The 16,084-nt window shown below is 43.2% G+C and overlaps 1 protein-coding gene across 2 annotated transcripts; it reads right to left on the minus strand.

Moving 5' to 3' along the window:
- Window positions 1–4,493: 4,493 nt before the first annotated feature.
- On the minus strand, window positions 4,494–13,118 carry KIFBP (kinesin family binding protein). Of its 2 annotated transcripts, none has more exons than XM_072129488.1 (7): window positions 12,673–13,118; window positions 10,213–10,311; window positions 8,835–8,914; window positions 8,568–8,751; window positions 8,132–8,225; window positions 6,782–6,894; window positions 4,494–5,526 (listed from the first exon to the last, which is right to left on the minus strand). In XM_072129488.1, exons 1-7 carry the CDS (start codon window positions 13,036–13,038, stop codon window positions 4,648–4,650), a joined length of 1,815 nt encoding a protein of 604 aa, XP_071985589.1. In that variant the 5' UTR covers window positions 13,039–13,118; the 3' UTR covers window positions 4,494–4,647. The 2 variants fall into 2 exon arrangements, with proteins under 2 accessions (XP_071985589.1, XP_071985588.1); XM_072129487.1 differs by having other exon boundaries at window positions 6,782–6,897.
- Window positions 13,119–16,084: the final 2,966 nt, after the last annotated feature.

Consider the following 16,084-nt stretch of genomic DNA (forward strand, 5'->3'; position numbering starts at 1 on the left):
TATTACTTAGAGAAGTTATGTGCTTGGAACGACCTTCCAACAGATGTAGCTGTGCTGCCGTCTACAGATTCAGCAGTGAACTGCTCTATTTTCAGGTTGGAAGCCTGACTTTCATTACTAAGAACTCAAACGATTATATAATTTATGAGTTTTAACATCAAACTTTTTTCTTATACAGGCGGTCCCCTACTTAAGGACACCCGACTTACAGACGACCCATAGTTACAGATGGACCCCTCTGCCCACTGTGACCTCTGGTGAAGCTCTCTGGATGTTACTATAGTCTCAGCTGTAAGGTGTCTGTAATGAAGCTTTAATGATAATTCTTGGTCCAATTACAGCAAAAATTTTGAAACTCCAATTGTCACTGGGGCAAAAGAAAAAAATTTGTCTAGAACTTTAATTATAAAATATACAGTTTCGACTTACATACAAATTCAACTTAAGAACAAACCTCCGGACCCTATCTTGTATGGGACTGCCTGTAATGGAGTAGGTATTTTCAGAAATGATAGTAGAGTTTAGAGTGGCGTATCACAGGTCTGCGAAATCCGTGGTGACATACAACTCAGGCCTGAGTTTTAATATCAAACAGCTACTAATTCTCTATTAAGATAATTGGGAAAAACGGACCAAAAACACCCTGTGTGGCATCACCCAAAGCCATAACGGGCCAGTTCACACCCAAGTCATTTCATCGATGTTTGTCAGCCAAACCCAAACGTAGGGTCTACATAGACAAGAGACAAGCTACAATGTGCGAACAAGACCTTAGCTGTATTTTGGCTGCATTTTTACATTTTTTTTGTTAATGGAGTGACCCTTCAACGCCAAGTACGTATCTTTTACGTCCTCACAGGATGGCACATAAGTAACCAAGGACATAAGAAATACGTGCTGGATTCTTGGACGCATAACTGTGGATTTTGTTTCTCTCAAACTGGAGAATCTCCTCTTTCATATGAATCAAAGATTGGGGCACATTTACTAAGGGTCCGCGGACCACAATTCTGTCGGGTTTCCTGACTATTTTGAATTTGCGCCGCATTTACCAGGGATTTTTGGCGCACACGCGATTGGATTTTTTCATGCGACACAAATCGGGGGGTTTGGCCGTCGGACAACCCGATGGATTCGGACAACGCGCGGGATTTAAAATACAAATTGCGTCGCAAGACATGCACTCACATACACCGGGAAGAAGAAGGTGAACTCTGGCGGACCTCAGCGGGGAAGCGACACATGCAGGATATCGGGCGCACGATCTTAGTGAATTGCACCGGACTTCATCCTCGTCGGACAGTTCGGATAGGGGATCGCAACAGGACCAGGTAAGTAATTGTGCCCCATTGTGTTTCTAGATGCCAACTTGGTGCATGATATATATATTCATATAAAGATCACTCCCGACTGTCACTTTAACAATGAATATCTGTGGTTCCCTGACACCGCGAGACACAATCCTAGATTCATCTGAAAGAGGAGATTCTAGGTGCCAGGGATCCGAAGATATGTCCCTTTAAAGTGTGCCCCCTATCCAGCTTTATACCAGCAGGATGCAGGGAGGAAGAGGGTGCATAGACGAGCTTACGGATGAAGTTAATATTGCAGGAAGGTATATAAACTCCTTAATGCAATTTTGAAAATGTGGCTGCTTAAAAACAAATAAAAAAATTACACAAATTCTTTATGCTATAATTTCAGTTTTATCTGTACGTGTCTTAATTGTGACAATTGCTCTGGCTAATGACACAACAAAATTTCCAAAAACGCTTGACAGGGAAAGGGCTCAAGAAAGGAGTTGGAATATTCATTCATATTTGTAAGGGAAATGTAATATTATGTGAGATTCTGGGCTTATGTTCTTATTACTTTAGGACAAGGCGGGAGCCGACACCCTCCCCTTCCTTCCTCATAAAATGTGTAAACGCTACATTGGGCAATACACTTTACATTGCCAAGTGACCTCTTGTTTTTATGTTGCAAGCGACGTCACACAGCCGGAGCATTCTCACTGCCCTCCAATGGTTATGTGACTGCACAGGTCAGAGGGCCACATCACTATCATCAGTGGTTTGTATCTCTCGTTGTGTGCCATTACCAAGAGCGAAGACTTAAACGAAATGTGGTACAATGGAAAGATGTTCACCAACCCTTAGGGTCTGCACACATCGGCCCACATAATGTTTGCACCAGTTTTCTTTCTGACTTTGTACTAGAAAGAACATGCAAACTGCTTTCACATATACAGGCGGTCCCCTACTTAAGAATGCCTGACTTACAGACGACCCCTAGTTACAAACGGACCTCTGGATATTGGTAGATTATTGTACTTGAGTCCTAGGCTACAATAATCAGCTGTAACAGTTATCAAATGTGTCTGTAATGAAGCTTTATGGTTAATTCTGGTTCTTATGATAATCCAACATTTTTACAACCCAATTGTCACAGAGACCATAAAAATTTTTGCTGGGGTTAAGAAAAAGTACTAAAGACAACATCCATTAACAATAAACCATACTAAGAGATATTAAAAAGGTATATAAAAACACACAAAGTGTCCAATTTACATGGTGACGCATTTCGGGAATCTACCTTTCGTCAGACCACTCATAGGAGAAATGACATTTATGACACTCCTTACTGACATGTTATGTGTATTATATATATATATATATATATATATATATATATATGATATTTTAGAAATGAATAGAAACTAATCAAAGTTCTTCCATTCCATTGTTCCATTTTCATAAAATGTAACACACCTTGAACCACATTCGTCATTTGAGAATTTTTAGACACTTTTACGTGTCTAAAAAAAGACACCCCCACCATTTTGGCTATGTTATTTTGGAGTGAAATAAGCCAACTTACAGAAGGTGTAAAGGTAGACAGACAGTCTAAAGGTAGATCCACAAGTAAAGCACGTCCAAGTCAGAATCACTTTTCACAGATCACTCAGACAACAATTCATGAGGATCCATGAAAAAACAGTGCCAAAAGAAGGCAAAACTCAGACGTGAAAAAATGGACTATAACGATTTTTGCAACATTTGTGCATTTACACAGTCATTTTAATGGACCACGCACATGAATATGTTTTTCAGTTTTTCATGTGTGGAGGCGTAGGAATAAGAGATCCTATTCCTTTGCCTGCTTAAAGGCCTGGGAAGACTTGGAAATGTCTGTGAGAATGCAAAAAGCAACCTATGGGTCCTAGAAGACACACAGGTATCATCCGTGCGTCGTCCATATTTGCAGATTAGATTCATCATGTAACTCTTAAAAGGGCTAAGAGAAGCTAGTGGCGTCATTTGCCAGCCTTCCCTTCACCAGATGACATACTGGTTTTGTGGACCTACATCTCAGCAACAGATTACACACAGATAAAGTACGGACCACAAAGATGGACCACGGTTTTGTATGTGGCTGAGAACAGCACACAACTGTGACTTATTTCTCACAATGTCTGATGCCAGACAATAAAAGTGGTAAAAGTTTAACTTTATACATGAACAAGCTGATTTGAATGAGACACAGCTCGTCTATTTGGTGAACTGATCAGTATTAAAGGGGTTATCCGAGTTTGGGCATAATTTAGGGCAGTGCTTGGGGTGGGCTTTTTAAAAATAAGAAATGTGTACTTACCTCGTCCGTCTCATCTGTGCGCCGGTTTGATTACAAGGGCGGCCGGCCGGAAGCTCCCATCCGACACCATCTCCCAGCGCTTACAATACTGAGAGATGGGGACGGATGGGAGGAGCCGGCCACATCACGGACCGGAAGCTCCCTGTGCGCGGCTTCTGTGCCCCTGTAAACAAACAGGGGCACGGATCAGATGGACCAAGGCGCGGGACATCGGCAGCGCCAGAGGAGGCAAGTACATGTTTATTATTTTTAAACAGGCCGCCCCTAATTTATTAGATAACTCGGATAACCCCTTTAACTTAGAAGTAAAAAAACCCTCTCAACAAGTGTATTGGCTTTGTTGTGATGAAATAGCAGGTCAATTGATCAATTTCTGGCAAGATGCTCCAGCACTGTAATTTCACAGGAAACTATTACAGTAATACTTATTAGGAGAGGTAACAAGGCCATATTCCCCCATCATGATTTTTTTCTTAAAGAACATTTACCACCAGGATGTAGGATTGTAAACCAAGCACACTGATATACTAATGTGTGCCCCATCTGGCAGGGACTGCTCTTCTTTTAGCTTCTTATGCCCTTGTTTTTACAAAAAGGGGGTTCCAGGGCCCATAGGTGTTAATAGAGCCTGGAGCCCCTAACACTTATTTGCATAATTTTTAATGCCTTTTTTTCTGAAAAACCAGGGCATAAGAAGCTTAAAGAGCAGACCCTGCCGGAGGGACACACACACCAGTATGTCAGTATGCTTAGTTTACAATCCTTCATCCTGGTAGTAGATGTCCTTTAAATATTCAAATCATTTAACGTTTTTTTTTTCCCCTAATGATAAAAAAGGCTTTGTTTTTATATTATTTTTATTTTATGTTATCCATTACCTCAATACACATTCATGCAAAGCAAAATATACAATGATGTAAAAACACTGACAATAAAATGTTACATTTGTAGCGTATAAGGATCAATAAATATAATGTAATCTAACAGTCCAGCTTAGGTAAAGGAGGATACCTGTACCCTTAACCTTTCCATACGTGCGGGGAGTAGAGCCACCATCTCTTTGGTGAGCTCCAGCTCCGTCTCCACTGACTTTATAGCCTCCTCGTGGTTTGCGCAATAATCTACAACGAATGTGTAATGGCTCAGGGACGTCTGCATGTTTTCCAATTGTTTCTTTGTGTCAGCAGTTATGAGTTTTCCGTAGAGACGTGCAATATGGAACTTGGCTACCAATGCAGGACGGAGGACGTCGTCCTCCAATTTCTCCGGAAACTTCTTATCAGGACTTCTTAAGGAATCCAAAAACATCTCATAGTACTTAATGGCGGACTGCGCTAGACTGTTGATTTTCTTGATGGTGTGAGAGTCCATCTCGTCGAGTTTATTTCCTATGGCTACCTTCAAATCCATCATCTCGTAATAGGTATCGGCTATCTCAAACTGGAGCTGCCTACAGATGAGGAGGTAGTATTGGGGATTTAACTCTTTACATAATGGCTCTAGCATATCTATTCTGCGCTTGTGCATTTTACATCGGCGTTCATAGTCTTCCTCAAAGAAGGCCAGGACCTTAAACAGAGCACTGTGGTCCTGGATGACTTCTATGTGGTCGGTGACGTGTCCGTCAAGCTGAAAGTATTCTTTGGCTTCATTAATATAATTCTGCCCCACAAGGAAAACCTCCCTGGCTTCCTTAAAGTCTAGTGGTAGTGAACACTCCGCTTTTTCTTCCACGGCTAAAATGGAATCATAGATGTCACTCGATCCAAACAAAACTGCCTTCTTCCGACCCTTTTCCTTCTCATCTTCCTGCTTTTTACGTTCAGCTTTAAGTTCTTCCTGAAGGTCAATATCAAGTTCGCCAATATTGTCCTACAGCCGGGAAAAAAATAAAAAGTGACATAGTATAAATTTGTTTTTTTCGCAAAACGGTGGAAATTTCCTCACCTCTTTTAATCAGCAATTTTGGAAATCAAACAGAAAATCTAAACAATCTCGATCGAAGAAAAATTCCTTTACATCCTATACATGAGGGGTGAAAGTTTTTTGATAAATGGCTATATGCAAGTGAAAAAGTAAGGAATATTTATCAATTCCCCGCAATTCCTGTTTAAAACCATCTGGGGGTCTCCAATAGTCTCTACCGCCTGGCCTGGCCTTGGCACTAATGCAATATCCACGGGCATCACTGCTGCCATATCTTAAGACAGAACCTGGAAGGAGAAACCATTAAAAAACCAAAAATAAAAAAAATAATTCAGGGGATTCTGGGGGACCCTTTAAATGTAAATCAGTAGAGCAAGACTGTGCATATGCTGTTCCAGGAGGGAATATCTGCCAAAACCTATCTTAAAGGGCTATTTTCATCTGGTCATTGCCATTTAATTCACATGCATTATACATACATTTCTTCAATTGGATGTTATTAAAAAAAAAATATATACCTGTATGAAGATAATTTTTCATAAATGAAGCCATGTTGAAACAAAATTGTTGTCCTTGGATATGATCATCTCTGCTGTGCAGCTGCACAAAGGTTAATGCATAAAGAAAAAAATGAGCATTTGTATATTCAATGGGCGCGAGTTACAGCCATCCTGTGGTGAGGAACGCTGAATCCAGCAGGACTCAATAATGCATGTCTGGCCACCACTGCCAGAGCGCAGGGGTGATCGTATCCAAGGACAATTGTCTTGTTTCTAAACGACAACATTACTACATTCATAGGAAGCTCTAATCATACAGGTACATTTTGTTTAATCACATATAACTGAAGAAATGTTATATATGGCAGATTAATTAAGTGAAATGGGAATACTCAGATGGGAATACCCTTATAAATGCTTCGAATGCTAATGATATACTGTCTCATAAGTATTTGAGGTGCGGACTGTAAATTAAGGAAGGTAAATGGATTCTGTGGAGTTTTAACATGGCTTTCACCTAAAACTTTTTAAAAACAACTGAGTATTAAGTTTTTTTTATTTTTTTAATTGACTCGTGTATAAGCCTAGGTGAGTTTTTTCAGCACATTTTTTGTGCTGAAAAACTCGGCTTCTACACAAGTATATATGGTAATACAATGTTATACATGTACATCAGGAAATTCTGTCATAGGATAAGTTACCTCCAGCTTTTTACGTGCATCTGCCAGTAAATTGAGGCAATATTTCACCCAGCATCTGGCAATTTCAGCTTTCTTTTGCCTGAGATGATCCAAACGCTCCTGTTCAGCTTCATCTGCTTGAAAAAGGAATAAAAAGAGAAAGAAAAAAAAGGAATAAACTTCATTCCCACCACAAACCCGCATAGGTATGAGGCAATGTGAAGTTGATTTTTATAAGGCCACATGCATGATCTCCATTAACCCCCTTAAGGACGCAGCCAGTTTGCACGTTAAGGCTCAGTCCGTTTTTTTTTTTTTAATCTGACCAGTGTCTTTTCGTGTCATAGACACATAGTTATTAACACTTTAACAAATCAAACTGATTTTGAGACTGTTTTCTCGTGACACATTGTAGTTTATATTAGTTGTATAATTTCACTGATTAGAAAGGGGTTAAAGGACAAAAGAAGAGCGGATCCTGCCAGATGAGGCGCACACCAGTATGTCAGTGTGCTTGTTTTACAATCCTTCATCCTGGCGATTCTCGGGTTAAGGGCCGTTCCACACTTGCGAGTGTGATGCGATGAACTCGCATCACACTCGCAACGCATGCTACTTGGAACGCACGGCCCGAACGCTGCATACCGGGAGTGAACTGACATGCTGAGCGTTCCGAGCCGTGCGATCCGAGCAGCATGCGTTGCGAGTGGGATGCTAGTTCATCGCATTACACTCGCAAGTGTGGAACCGGCCTAAGTATCCAACCTCAACTTACCAAAATTTGGAGAGGGAATGGTCTGTGTACTGATCAGTTAGTGGTTTACAATTGTTCAGGCTGTATTGAAACTGTTGCATATTCACATTGCAAACACATCGGAAACCAAAATAGATTTGTTTTGTAAAAAAGGGACATATATTTAGCCTTTTAGTGTTTGTGATAATGATTGACAAGGCAAACACAAGCATTTTGGTTGTAGTGCACATGGGTTTCCAGATACACGTTTACTATGTGGTTTGAATCTCATTGAAGACACACTGGGGGGGATGTATTACAGCTGGAGCATTGTGTGGCAGTCTAAATAGTACATCCAGCATGGGCATGACGTAGTTGCAGGCCCCTTAGGGGGATGCCACACATGGCGTTTTGAACAAGTTTTGAATCCATTTGAATCCGTTTTTGGCTCATTTTTAAACAAAAAGCATGCGTTTCGCTTAAAAACGGGCCAAAAACGGTATCAAAACTCCATGTGTGGCATCACCCTTAGTAAAGTTGGTGCAGCACTCACAAGCCAGACTTAAATATATGCCAGGCTCTGGAACACACACTAAAAGCAAATGCAATGGATAAGACACCATGACAATCCGACGTACTTTCTTTTGCAGCTTCAGAAGAAGGAACTTGTCCAGCTTTGCTGAATACGACATCGGCTGCAGCAAGGCAGTGCCTGGCCTCCATGTAACATTGCTATAAATGGAGAGAAAAAAAAATATTATATTAATAAAAGCAAATGCATTACAATACACATAATCTATATAGAGAGCTGAGGGACTGTAATATGATAATGACAGCACTAGGGGAACCATACAGAGCAGGTGCAGCCATACCACGGACTGGTCCATAGAAGCATTATAGTATCTATTAGCACCAGTTCCTAAAAGTATTAGGTGCCAATTAAACATGGTGCAAAAGCAGAAAAGGTTTTGTACAAAATACTTGACTAAATGCTATATATTTTGCAGAAAGGATAGTAAAAATGTGTTATCAATGACATGTTGCAGCGCAGCGATAGTGTAGAAACACGGATACCTTCCCCAGGTAGTACTGAGATAACGTAGCGGCGTTGATGGCCCACTCCACAGGGTTATAGCCGTCATATTCCAGTTGCCTCTGGAGTGTAGTGTGACAGTACTGGGCGGCCTTTTCATCCTGCTTCAGGTGCTTGTAGACTTGTGCCAGATAGTAGAGTGTGTGGGTATAAACCTTCTCAAACCTGGAATAACAGATTATCATTTTATTCCAAATCCTATACATTGCAATAACATTAAAAAATACAAGGGGCGACATAAAACCAACCTCTTCGCTCTCTCCTGCTCTGTGAGTCTCTTCTCCTCAGAGGTAAAATGCTCATCAGGATCAACCGGGGGTTTCCCAGACTGGTCAGAGAGGGCAAAAATTGTTAAAGGGTTGTAGTTGCATGTAGTAAACTTTCACCCATACCCCAGTGTGTGTATATAATCCTAGTGGGTGCCCTAGAAGTGTGCTCCGCTCTCCCATTCGTAAAGGGAGAAAGAGATAAGGGTTCACCAAAAAGTTGCAGATCAATGGGGACCAACCAGCTGGGACCCCCTGCTGTTTACAAAAAGGTCTCATTCCCATCATTGTGGCAGGTCATAATGATCTTTATATATTCATGAGACTGTCAGAAATGTGCTACAACAGCACCGGGCTTTCTCTGGCAGAGCCATTTGAACCTACTACTCCATCAATATGAACGAAGGAACACCCCTTTACTGCGATCAGCATGTTATTCCCAATATGAGTTACCATTATGTCTTTAAAGGGGCTGGCCACCAATTCGGTTTACCCTATTTGGGTATTGTACTTACCCTGGTAAACTTTCTTATTTGTGGCCATTGCCTTTGAGAGCTGAACAAAATCTCAGACTTTCAATGACCAACCACTGATCTATTGCCTCTTCATTGCTGTTGTACAGTAAGGATGAGTGGTAGGAGCCCCGCAGCATAGTTTTAGTTATTAGCTCAGTTCTCAGCAGCAGGACCCCCTGGATAGGCTTTTGATATGCTCCTAACCTTCTAATATTAACTAAACATGAGGACAACCCCTGGTGGACTGGATGTCACTGAACTCTTCTGTTCTGCTCTACATATGAGGTTTCAGGGTACTAGAAAACCTGCCCAAAATGTGCAAATGCAACCCGGCACTGCTACTAGTATTGTTACCCGAAGATTAAACTGCACTTAAAGGAAATCTACCATCAAAATCAAGCATGATAATCCAGGAACGCTTACTCATAGATCCAGGTACTGTGACTGCGGTCATCTTCTTATATTCTAAAATCAACTTTTACAATTATGCTGATGAGCCAGAAGGGCGTTAGTGGGTGTTAACAGAGCCCCTGTGTGTGGTAGCTGCACAGGCTGTTACACTATCCCACCCTCCTATTTGCACTGCCTGATGTCATCACACAGAGTGTGAGAGGAGAAGTGCTCTGCACAGTGTAACAGCCGGTGAAGCTACAGAACAGAGTGACTCTGGACCCCCCCACCCAGAGTTCTTCAAGCTCATCAGCAAAATTTTAAAAGGAAGAAGGTCATAGATAACAAATATAAGAGGATTACCAGTCACAGTGCTGAGATCTGTGAGTAAGTGGTTTCTACTTTATTGTAGATTTACGGTAACAGGTTATAAATCACATACAATGACTACTTACCTTCTTCATATAATGACAGTACAGGGACTCTGCAGACTCCAAGTACGTCTGAGCGATGATAATCTCTCCTCTGTCAGCCCAAAGTATCCCAAGATTATTCTAAAGAGAAATGGAAAACACAAACTATATGGATCAATCTTTTATACAGACACCTTCCCTTTAAGTATGACGCCTGCAAATGGACAACAGACAGCAGGGAGATGAGACAAGTCCAGCAGCAGATGAGACAAGTCCAGCAGCAGGTGAGACAAGTCCAGCAGCAGGTGAGACAAGTCCAGCAGCAGGTGAGACAAGTCCAGCAGCAGGTGAGACAAGTCCAGCAGCAGGTGAGACAAGTCCAGCAGCAGATGAGACAAGTCCAGCAGCAGATGAGACAAGTCCAGCAGCAGATGAGACAAGTCCAGCAGCAGATGAGACAAGTCCCTTCTCAATGATAATGGAGGTGACTAATTACCCATCACCCTGCAAAGCCATTGTAACATTCCAACACAGGGTGAAAAGACATAAGAGTTAAAAGCTAACTTTTAAAGTAACGGCTGATAAAATTACACTTATTTAAACACAAACAAAAATAAATTTATGGACCATCTTAAACCAACGGAGCACACTTCCCCACACACGTAGGATTTACAATAAACCAGAACCTACTTGAACCTGGTAATAAGCTGAACTCAAGTGACCATACAACACGGAAAGTTCTTACCGGTTCACAGAGAGGGGGGGTTGTGCGGGTGCGGGATGTCGGTCAGGAGCGTGTGCACGTGGCACTTTGACATAGGACCACTGTCCACGTGCACGGCGGTACTGTTCAGTGGGGAGATTACCATTCTCTATCTGGGTCCATCTGGACAATGCATTTTTGATTCCCCTGATGACAGATCCTGATTCTTTCAGGATCCAGAAACGCGTCAGGAACTACTTAGAGCCTTACTAGGGTCATCTGAGGACTAGGGTCACTCTGGGACCGCCCTTGTCAGGGCCGGAGCTATATATCTTGGGGTCAGGGAAAGGTATGGATAGGGACTACTAGGTGCAGTGTCGTCAACTGTTCCTGACCTGGTGGATCCTGTATCACACGCTCCTGACTGACATCCCGCACCCGCACAACATCCCCCCCTCTGTGAACCGGTAAGAACTTTCCGTGTTGTATGGTCACTTGAGTTCAGCTTATTACCAGGTTAAAGTAGGTTCTGGTTTATTGTAAATACTACGTGTGTGGGGAAGTGTGCTCCATTGGCTTAAGATGGTCCATAAATTTATTTTTGTTTGTGTTTAAATAAGTAATTTTATCAGCCGTTATATTAAAAGTTAGCTTTTAACTCTAATGTCTTTTCACCCTGTGTTGAACTGTTTAAGTGATATTGGTGGAAGCCGCGGTCCTCGGACACTTCCAGGGGATACGTGCTATACTCTTTGGCAACAGCAATTGTGTTGATTTTGTGTGTTTTCTCCATTGTAACATTCTGCGCCAAAGGTTCACCTTCCAACAAGACAATGACCCCATTTCCTATTACCCTGTGTGCAGCCACTTTCACAGCAATATTACAGGACACTTTATGTAATAAATCATATTTATCATACAGCAATCCCCTGCCTGGTGCACATTACCTAATACTACAGCCTGCTCCGGCCTCCCGCTGTAAGCTGAGCCGTGTTTTCCTATGTGTACCACTCCCATACACATAAACAAGAGACTCAGAGACTATTCCATCTCCTCCGGGTATCAGCTGGAGGCTGTTATGTTCTTACATAGTCCACTGAGACCCAGAAGAGACTGCACCAGAGGAGAGGGACCAGGACTTCTAAAAGTATCTCAGCTGTCGTCATGTCACAGCGTAAAGACCCATTGCAACCACACACAATGGAAGTTTTACGCCAAGTTGTCAATGCAGTCATACATTTCTAGGAGGAATAACAGAGGACACCACAAGGTGTTAGGGATTTATAGGTCATGATGTCAGCAGACACATCTGATCCATTCCTTTACCAGTGCAGTGTGATCACATCATTACTGACCAGTATACGGCGTGTACTCTGCACTTGTTCCAGCCATTAGCTTTACGTTTCCGTTGTTACAGATTATATTGTCTGCTGTAGAGTATAATCTGATCCACCAACTCCCACGGGGCTAAATAGGATGTTACATAGAGGTACTAAACAGTATTGAAATGAATAAAGCACTTGGGGTGAGATAGAAACTTGCTATATAGCTCCAGCAGTTCCTGCCTCTTTCCGTTGATTTCTATGTAATCAGTTTGTATCTGCAGTTAGATGCATTGTACACTGCAGTGACGCGCCCACGTCATGCGGATCTCATATTTAGGGTGCTATATGCAGAATAATCTCCCTGTGTTTTGGCAATACATATGAAGTGTAGTTCCCAAGATTTCTTTTATCTGCACCAGCTCTGCTGCCTGTGAATGCAGCCTTATGATCCATTCACTGACAGCCATCACTCACCTGCGCCTGGATGTAGACGGAGACGCAGTCGTGTGCCAGGCGGTACCGCTCCAGTAACCGCACGGCCCTCACCAGGTGCTCCTCTCCCGCGGACAGCTCCTCCGTCTCCGTGTGATTCACCCCCAGTCTGAACTCGGTGACGGCCAGACGAGCAGCCTGCAGCCGGCCGGCATCCCCATCCTCCTCCCGGGAGCCGCCGCCGCCCTCCTCCTCCACCCCCAGCAGCGCCCGCACCTCCCGCAGCAGCTCCCGGGCCCGGTACTTGGAGCGGTACGGCTCATTCTCCGGATCAGTCTTGGACTCGATCTCAGAGGCGGTGATGGCCCGCTGATAGCTATCACACGCAAGATTCCAGCTGTCAGCCATGTTGGTGCTCACAAGTGACGTCCGCAGAATACGGCATGGAGGTGGTTTTACGACAGCTGTGTTCAGTCGTAAAGCGTGAATAGCGGCTACTACTGTAAATTAAAACCTGACGTAAAGTAGGAAAGCCCCAGCATCTCTGTACTATACTGTAGCCTCAGTAATGCAGGGTCACCTAATGGCTACTGAGAAGTCTCAGGAGAGTTCCAAAAATCTAAGTCCCTGTACACATTACCTTAGGTTCACTGGAGAAATTGACTGAAAAATTTAATGGGAATTTAGATAAAAATACTGAATAAAAACCATGTATTTTTTCATATTCAGATTTTTATATTTTTTTTCTCTAGTTTTTATTTTTTTTTAAATAAGATTTTACATGTATATATCCTCCTGTACAGGAAGTGAGACCTGATAAAGGAAGTTAGATCTTCAGAAATGTGTCGTACCAATAAAAATTATAATTCTGTGAAGGGAATCCAACACCGCAATATACCCAGCTGAACATATTACGTAGGGCAATGCCACCACACAAGGGCGGTTCAATAAGCACCTGTGTTAGAAATGAAGACACCATTTTTTCCATTTTTTAAAGTTTTTCAACATAGTTCTCTTTTAAAAAAAGATAAACTTCTCCCAATGTTCTTGCCATTTTTTTTAACCCCTCCAAAAAATAGGGTTTGTCGAACTCTCCAAAATACGCCTCGGCGATGACTTCCTCGTTTGAGCTAATAAATTTTTTGTCGAAGCGGTCCAATACCCTATGTAGTATTGTCTGGTGATCGTTCTTCCTTTTTCTAAAAAAATCCACGAGGATGCCGTTCGCATCCCAAAAAATGGTCGCCATGACCTTTTCCGGCCTATGGGACCGCCTTTGCCTTCTTTGTTGCTTAGTTTCTGGTGTGTAATGATGAATCCAGGTTTCATCAACGGTGACAACTTGACGCAAAAACTCCTTCGGATCTCGCTTAAATTGCTCCAAACACTGCTTCCAAGTTAACAGCCGCATCCGCTTGTTGTCCACCGTGAGCAATCGCGGCACCCATCGGGCTGACAATTTTTTAATCGCCAACTTATCATGTAAAATATTAATCACCGTTCCGGTCGACACACCTACGGCCTCTGCTCACACTTTCGTTCGTCGATCAGCGGGTATCATGTCGTACACTTCTTGAATGATTTCCTCTGTAACCATGTCTGCTGGCCATCCTGGTCGCTCCTCATCAAAAACGGATGTTCGCCCACGTTTAAATTCGTTGAACCAATATCTAACTGTGGTCATGGATGGCGAAGTGTCCCCATAAACAGCATCCAACTTTGCTTTTATCTCCTAACATTTTTTTCAAATGATACTGTGTTTTTTTCCATCTTGGCGAAAATCACGAAACACGTCTTACTCAAATCCAAACTAACCAATCAATCAGTCTGCAATTTGTTTTGCCGTGGTTTGATAGATGGCGGCACACGATGATAACACCAACTTCCCTCAGGAACGCCCTCTGTGGTCAAACACGGGTACTTATTGAACTGCCCTTGTATGTCATCTATACTTTTGCTCTTATTGTCCAGCTGGTACTACTGTGCCAAAAGTTAACTTAAAGGGAACCTGTCACCAGGGACCTAATTTTCACTAAAGACAGGTTGCAGAAGCCTATCACACCTGCAGTGCACATATGCCTCTCTGCCATTTCTAAGCATTTGCATTACAATATAATTGTGTGTTATAATTTACCTTGCACCCTGAAAAAATCCTGGAGTAGTCCCAGGGGCTGGGCTTTGGTTTAGATGCATTTCAAAAAACAACATGTGACATGTCTGTGTTACTTACTCCTCTGATCTTAGCCCCCACCGTTGTTCTCCTGTACAGCTCTTCCTCCTGGTCCTTCACAGAGATCAAAGCCTGGTGAGATGACATCGGTGGGCGTGGGAGGAGCGGTACAGGAGCACAAAGGTGGGGGCTGAGATCTGAGGAGTCTGTAACAGCAAGTCATGTGTTCTTTTCAAACCAAAGCCCAGCCCCTGTGACTACCCCAGGATTTTTGTCAGGGTGCAATGTAAGTTATAACACACAATTATATTGTAATGCTAATGCTTGGAAAAGGCAGAGAGGAATATGTGCACTGCAGGTGTAATAAGCTTCTGCAACCTGTCTTTAATGAAATGAGGTCCCTGGTGACAGGTTCCCTTTAAGAAATATGCAAATAAGGCTAAAGTACTTTGGGGAATTTTAGCAGAGCACCTTAGGCCTCATTCAGACGGCCGTTGTGGGGACAGATATGGATCCTCATAAGTGTCTATGGTGACCCAGCAGTACGGTGCCTCAGACATGTGGCACTTTACCCCACTGTACACAAGGAAAACATAGAGCATGCTCTTTCTTAACCCGTGTTTACGGCCGTGGGGGCTCCGGCAAGGAATATACACTCGCACTAAAGGGAGGAGAGCAGTCGCTGTGCCCCCATCATCTCCAGTCTGTATGTATACAGAGATACAGCAGTGATGTCACCGCCACAGACCCCCCTGTGCAGCCTCTGCCTGCGACCTGTGTAAGTGTAATATTGACCACAGCCAGGACCTGCAGCGCTGCCCCCTCTTACCCCCCCCCCCCCTGGTCTGTATGTATACAGAGATACAGCAGTGATGTTACCACCACAGAGCCCCCTGTGCAGCCTCTGCCTGCGGCCAGTGTAAGTGTAATACTGACCACAGCCAGGACCTGCAGCGCTGCCCCTCTTACCCCCCCGGTCTGTATGTATAAGGAGATACAGCAGTGATGTTACCACCACAGAGCCCCCTGTGCAGCCTCTGCCTGCGGCCTGTGTAAGTGTAATACTGACCACAGCCAGGACATGCAGCGCTGCCCCTCTTAGCCCCCGGTCTGTATGTATATAGAGATACAGCAGTGATGTCACCGCCACAGAGCCCCCTGTGCAGCCTCTGCCTGCGGCCTGTGTAAGTGTAATACTGACCACAGCCAGGACATGCAGCGCTGCCCCTCTTACCCCCCGGTCTGTATGTATAAGGAGATACAGCAGTGATGTTACACACACAA

This window comes from Engystomops pustulosus, chromosome 11 (assembly GCF_040894005.1).
Source record: "Engystomops pustulosus chromosome 11, aEngPut4.maternal, whole genome shotgun sequence".
Lineage (NCBI taxonomy): Eukaryota > Metazoa > Chordata > Amphibia > Anura > Leptodactylidae > Engystomops > Engystomops pustulosus.

Bases quoted from the DNA above. Each gene is read 5' to 3' on its own strand.
- KIFBP (XM_072129487.1), bottom strand. From the start codon at position 13,038: ATGGCTGACAGCTGGAATCTTGCGTGTGATAGCTATCAGCGGGCCATC. The intron at 8,226-8,567 runs GTATCCGTGTTT...CTCCATTTATAG, and splicing joins CTCAGTACTACCTGGGGAAG to CAATGTTACATGGAGGCCAG. The intron at 5,527-6,781 runs GTAACTTATCCT...TCCCGGCTGTAG, and splicing joins ATGCACGTAAAAAGCTGGAG to GACAATATTGGCGAACTTGA.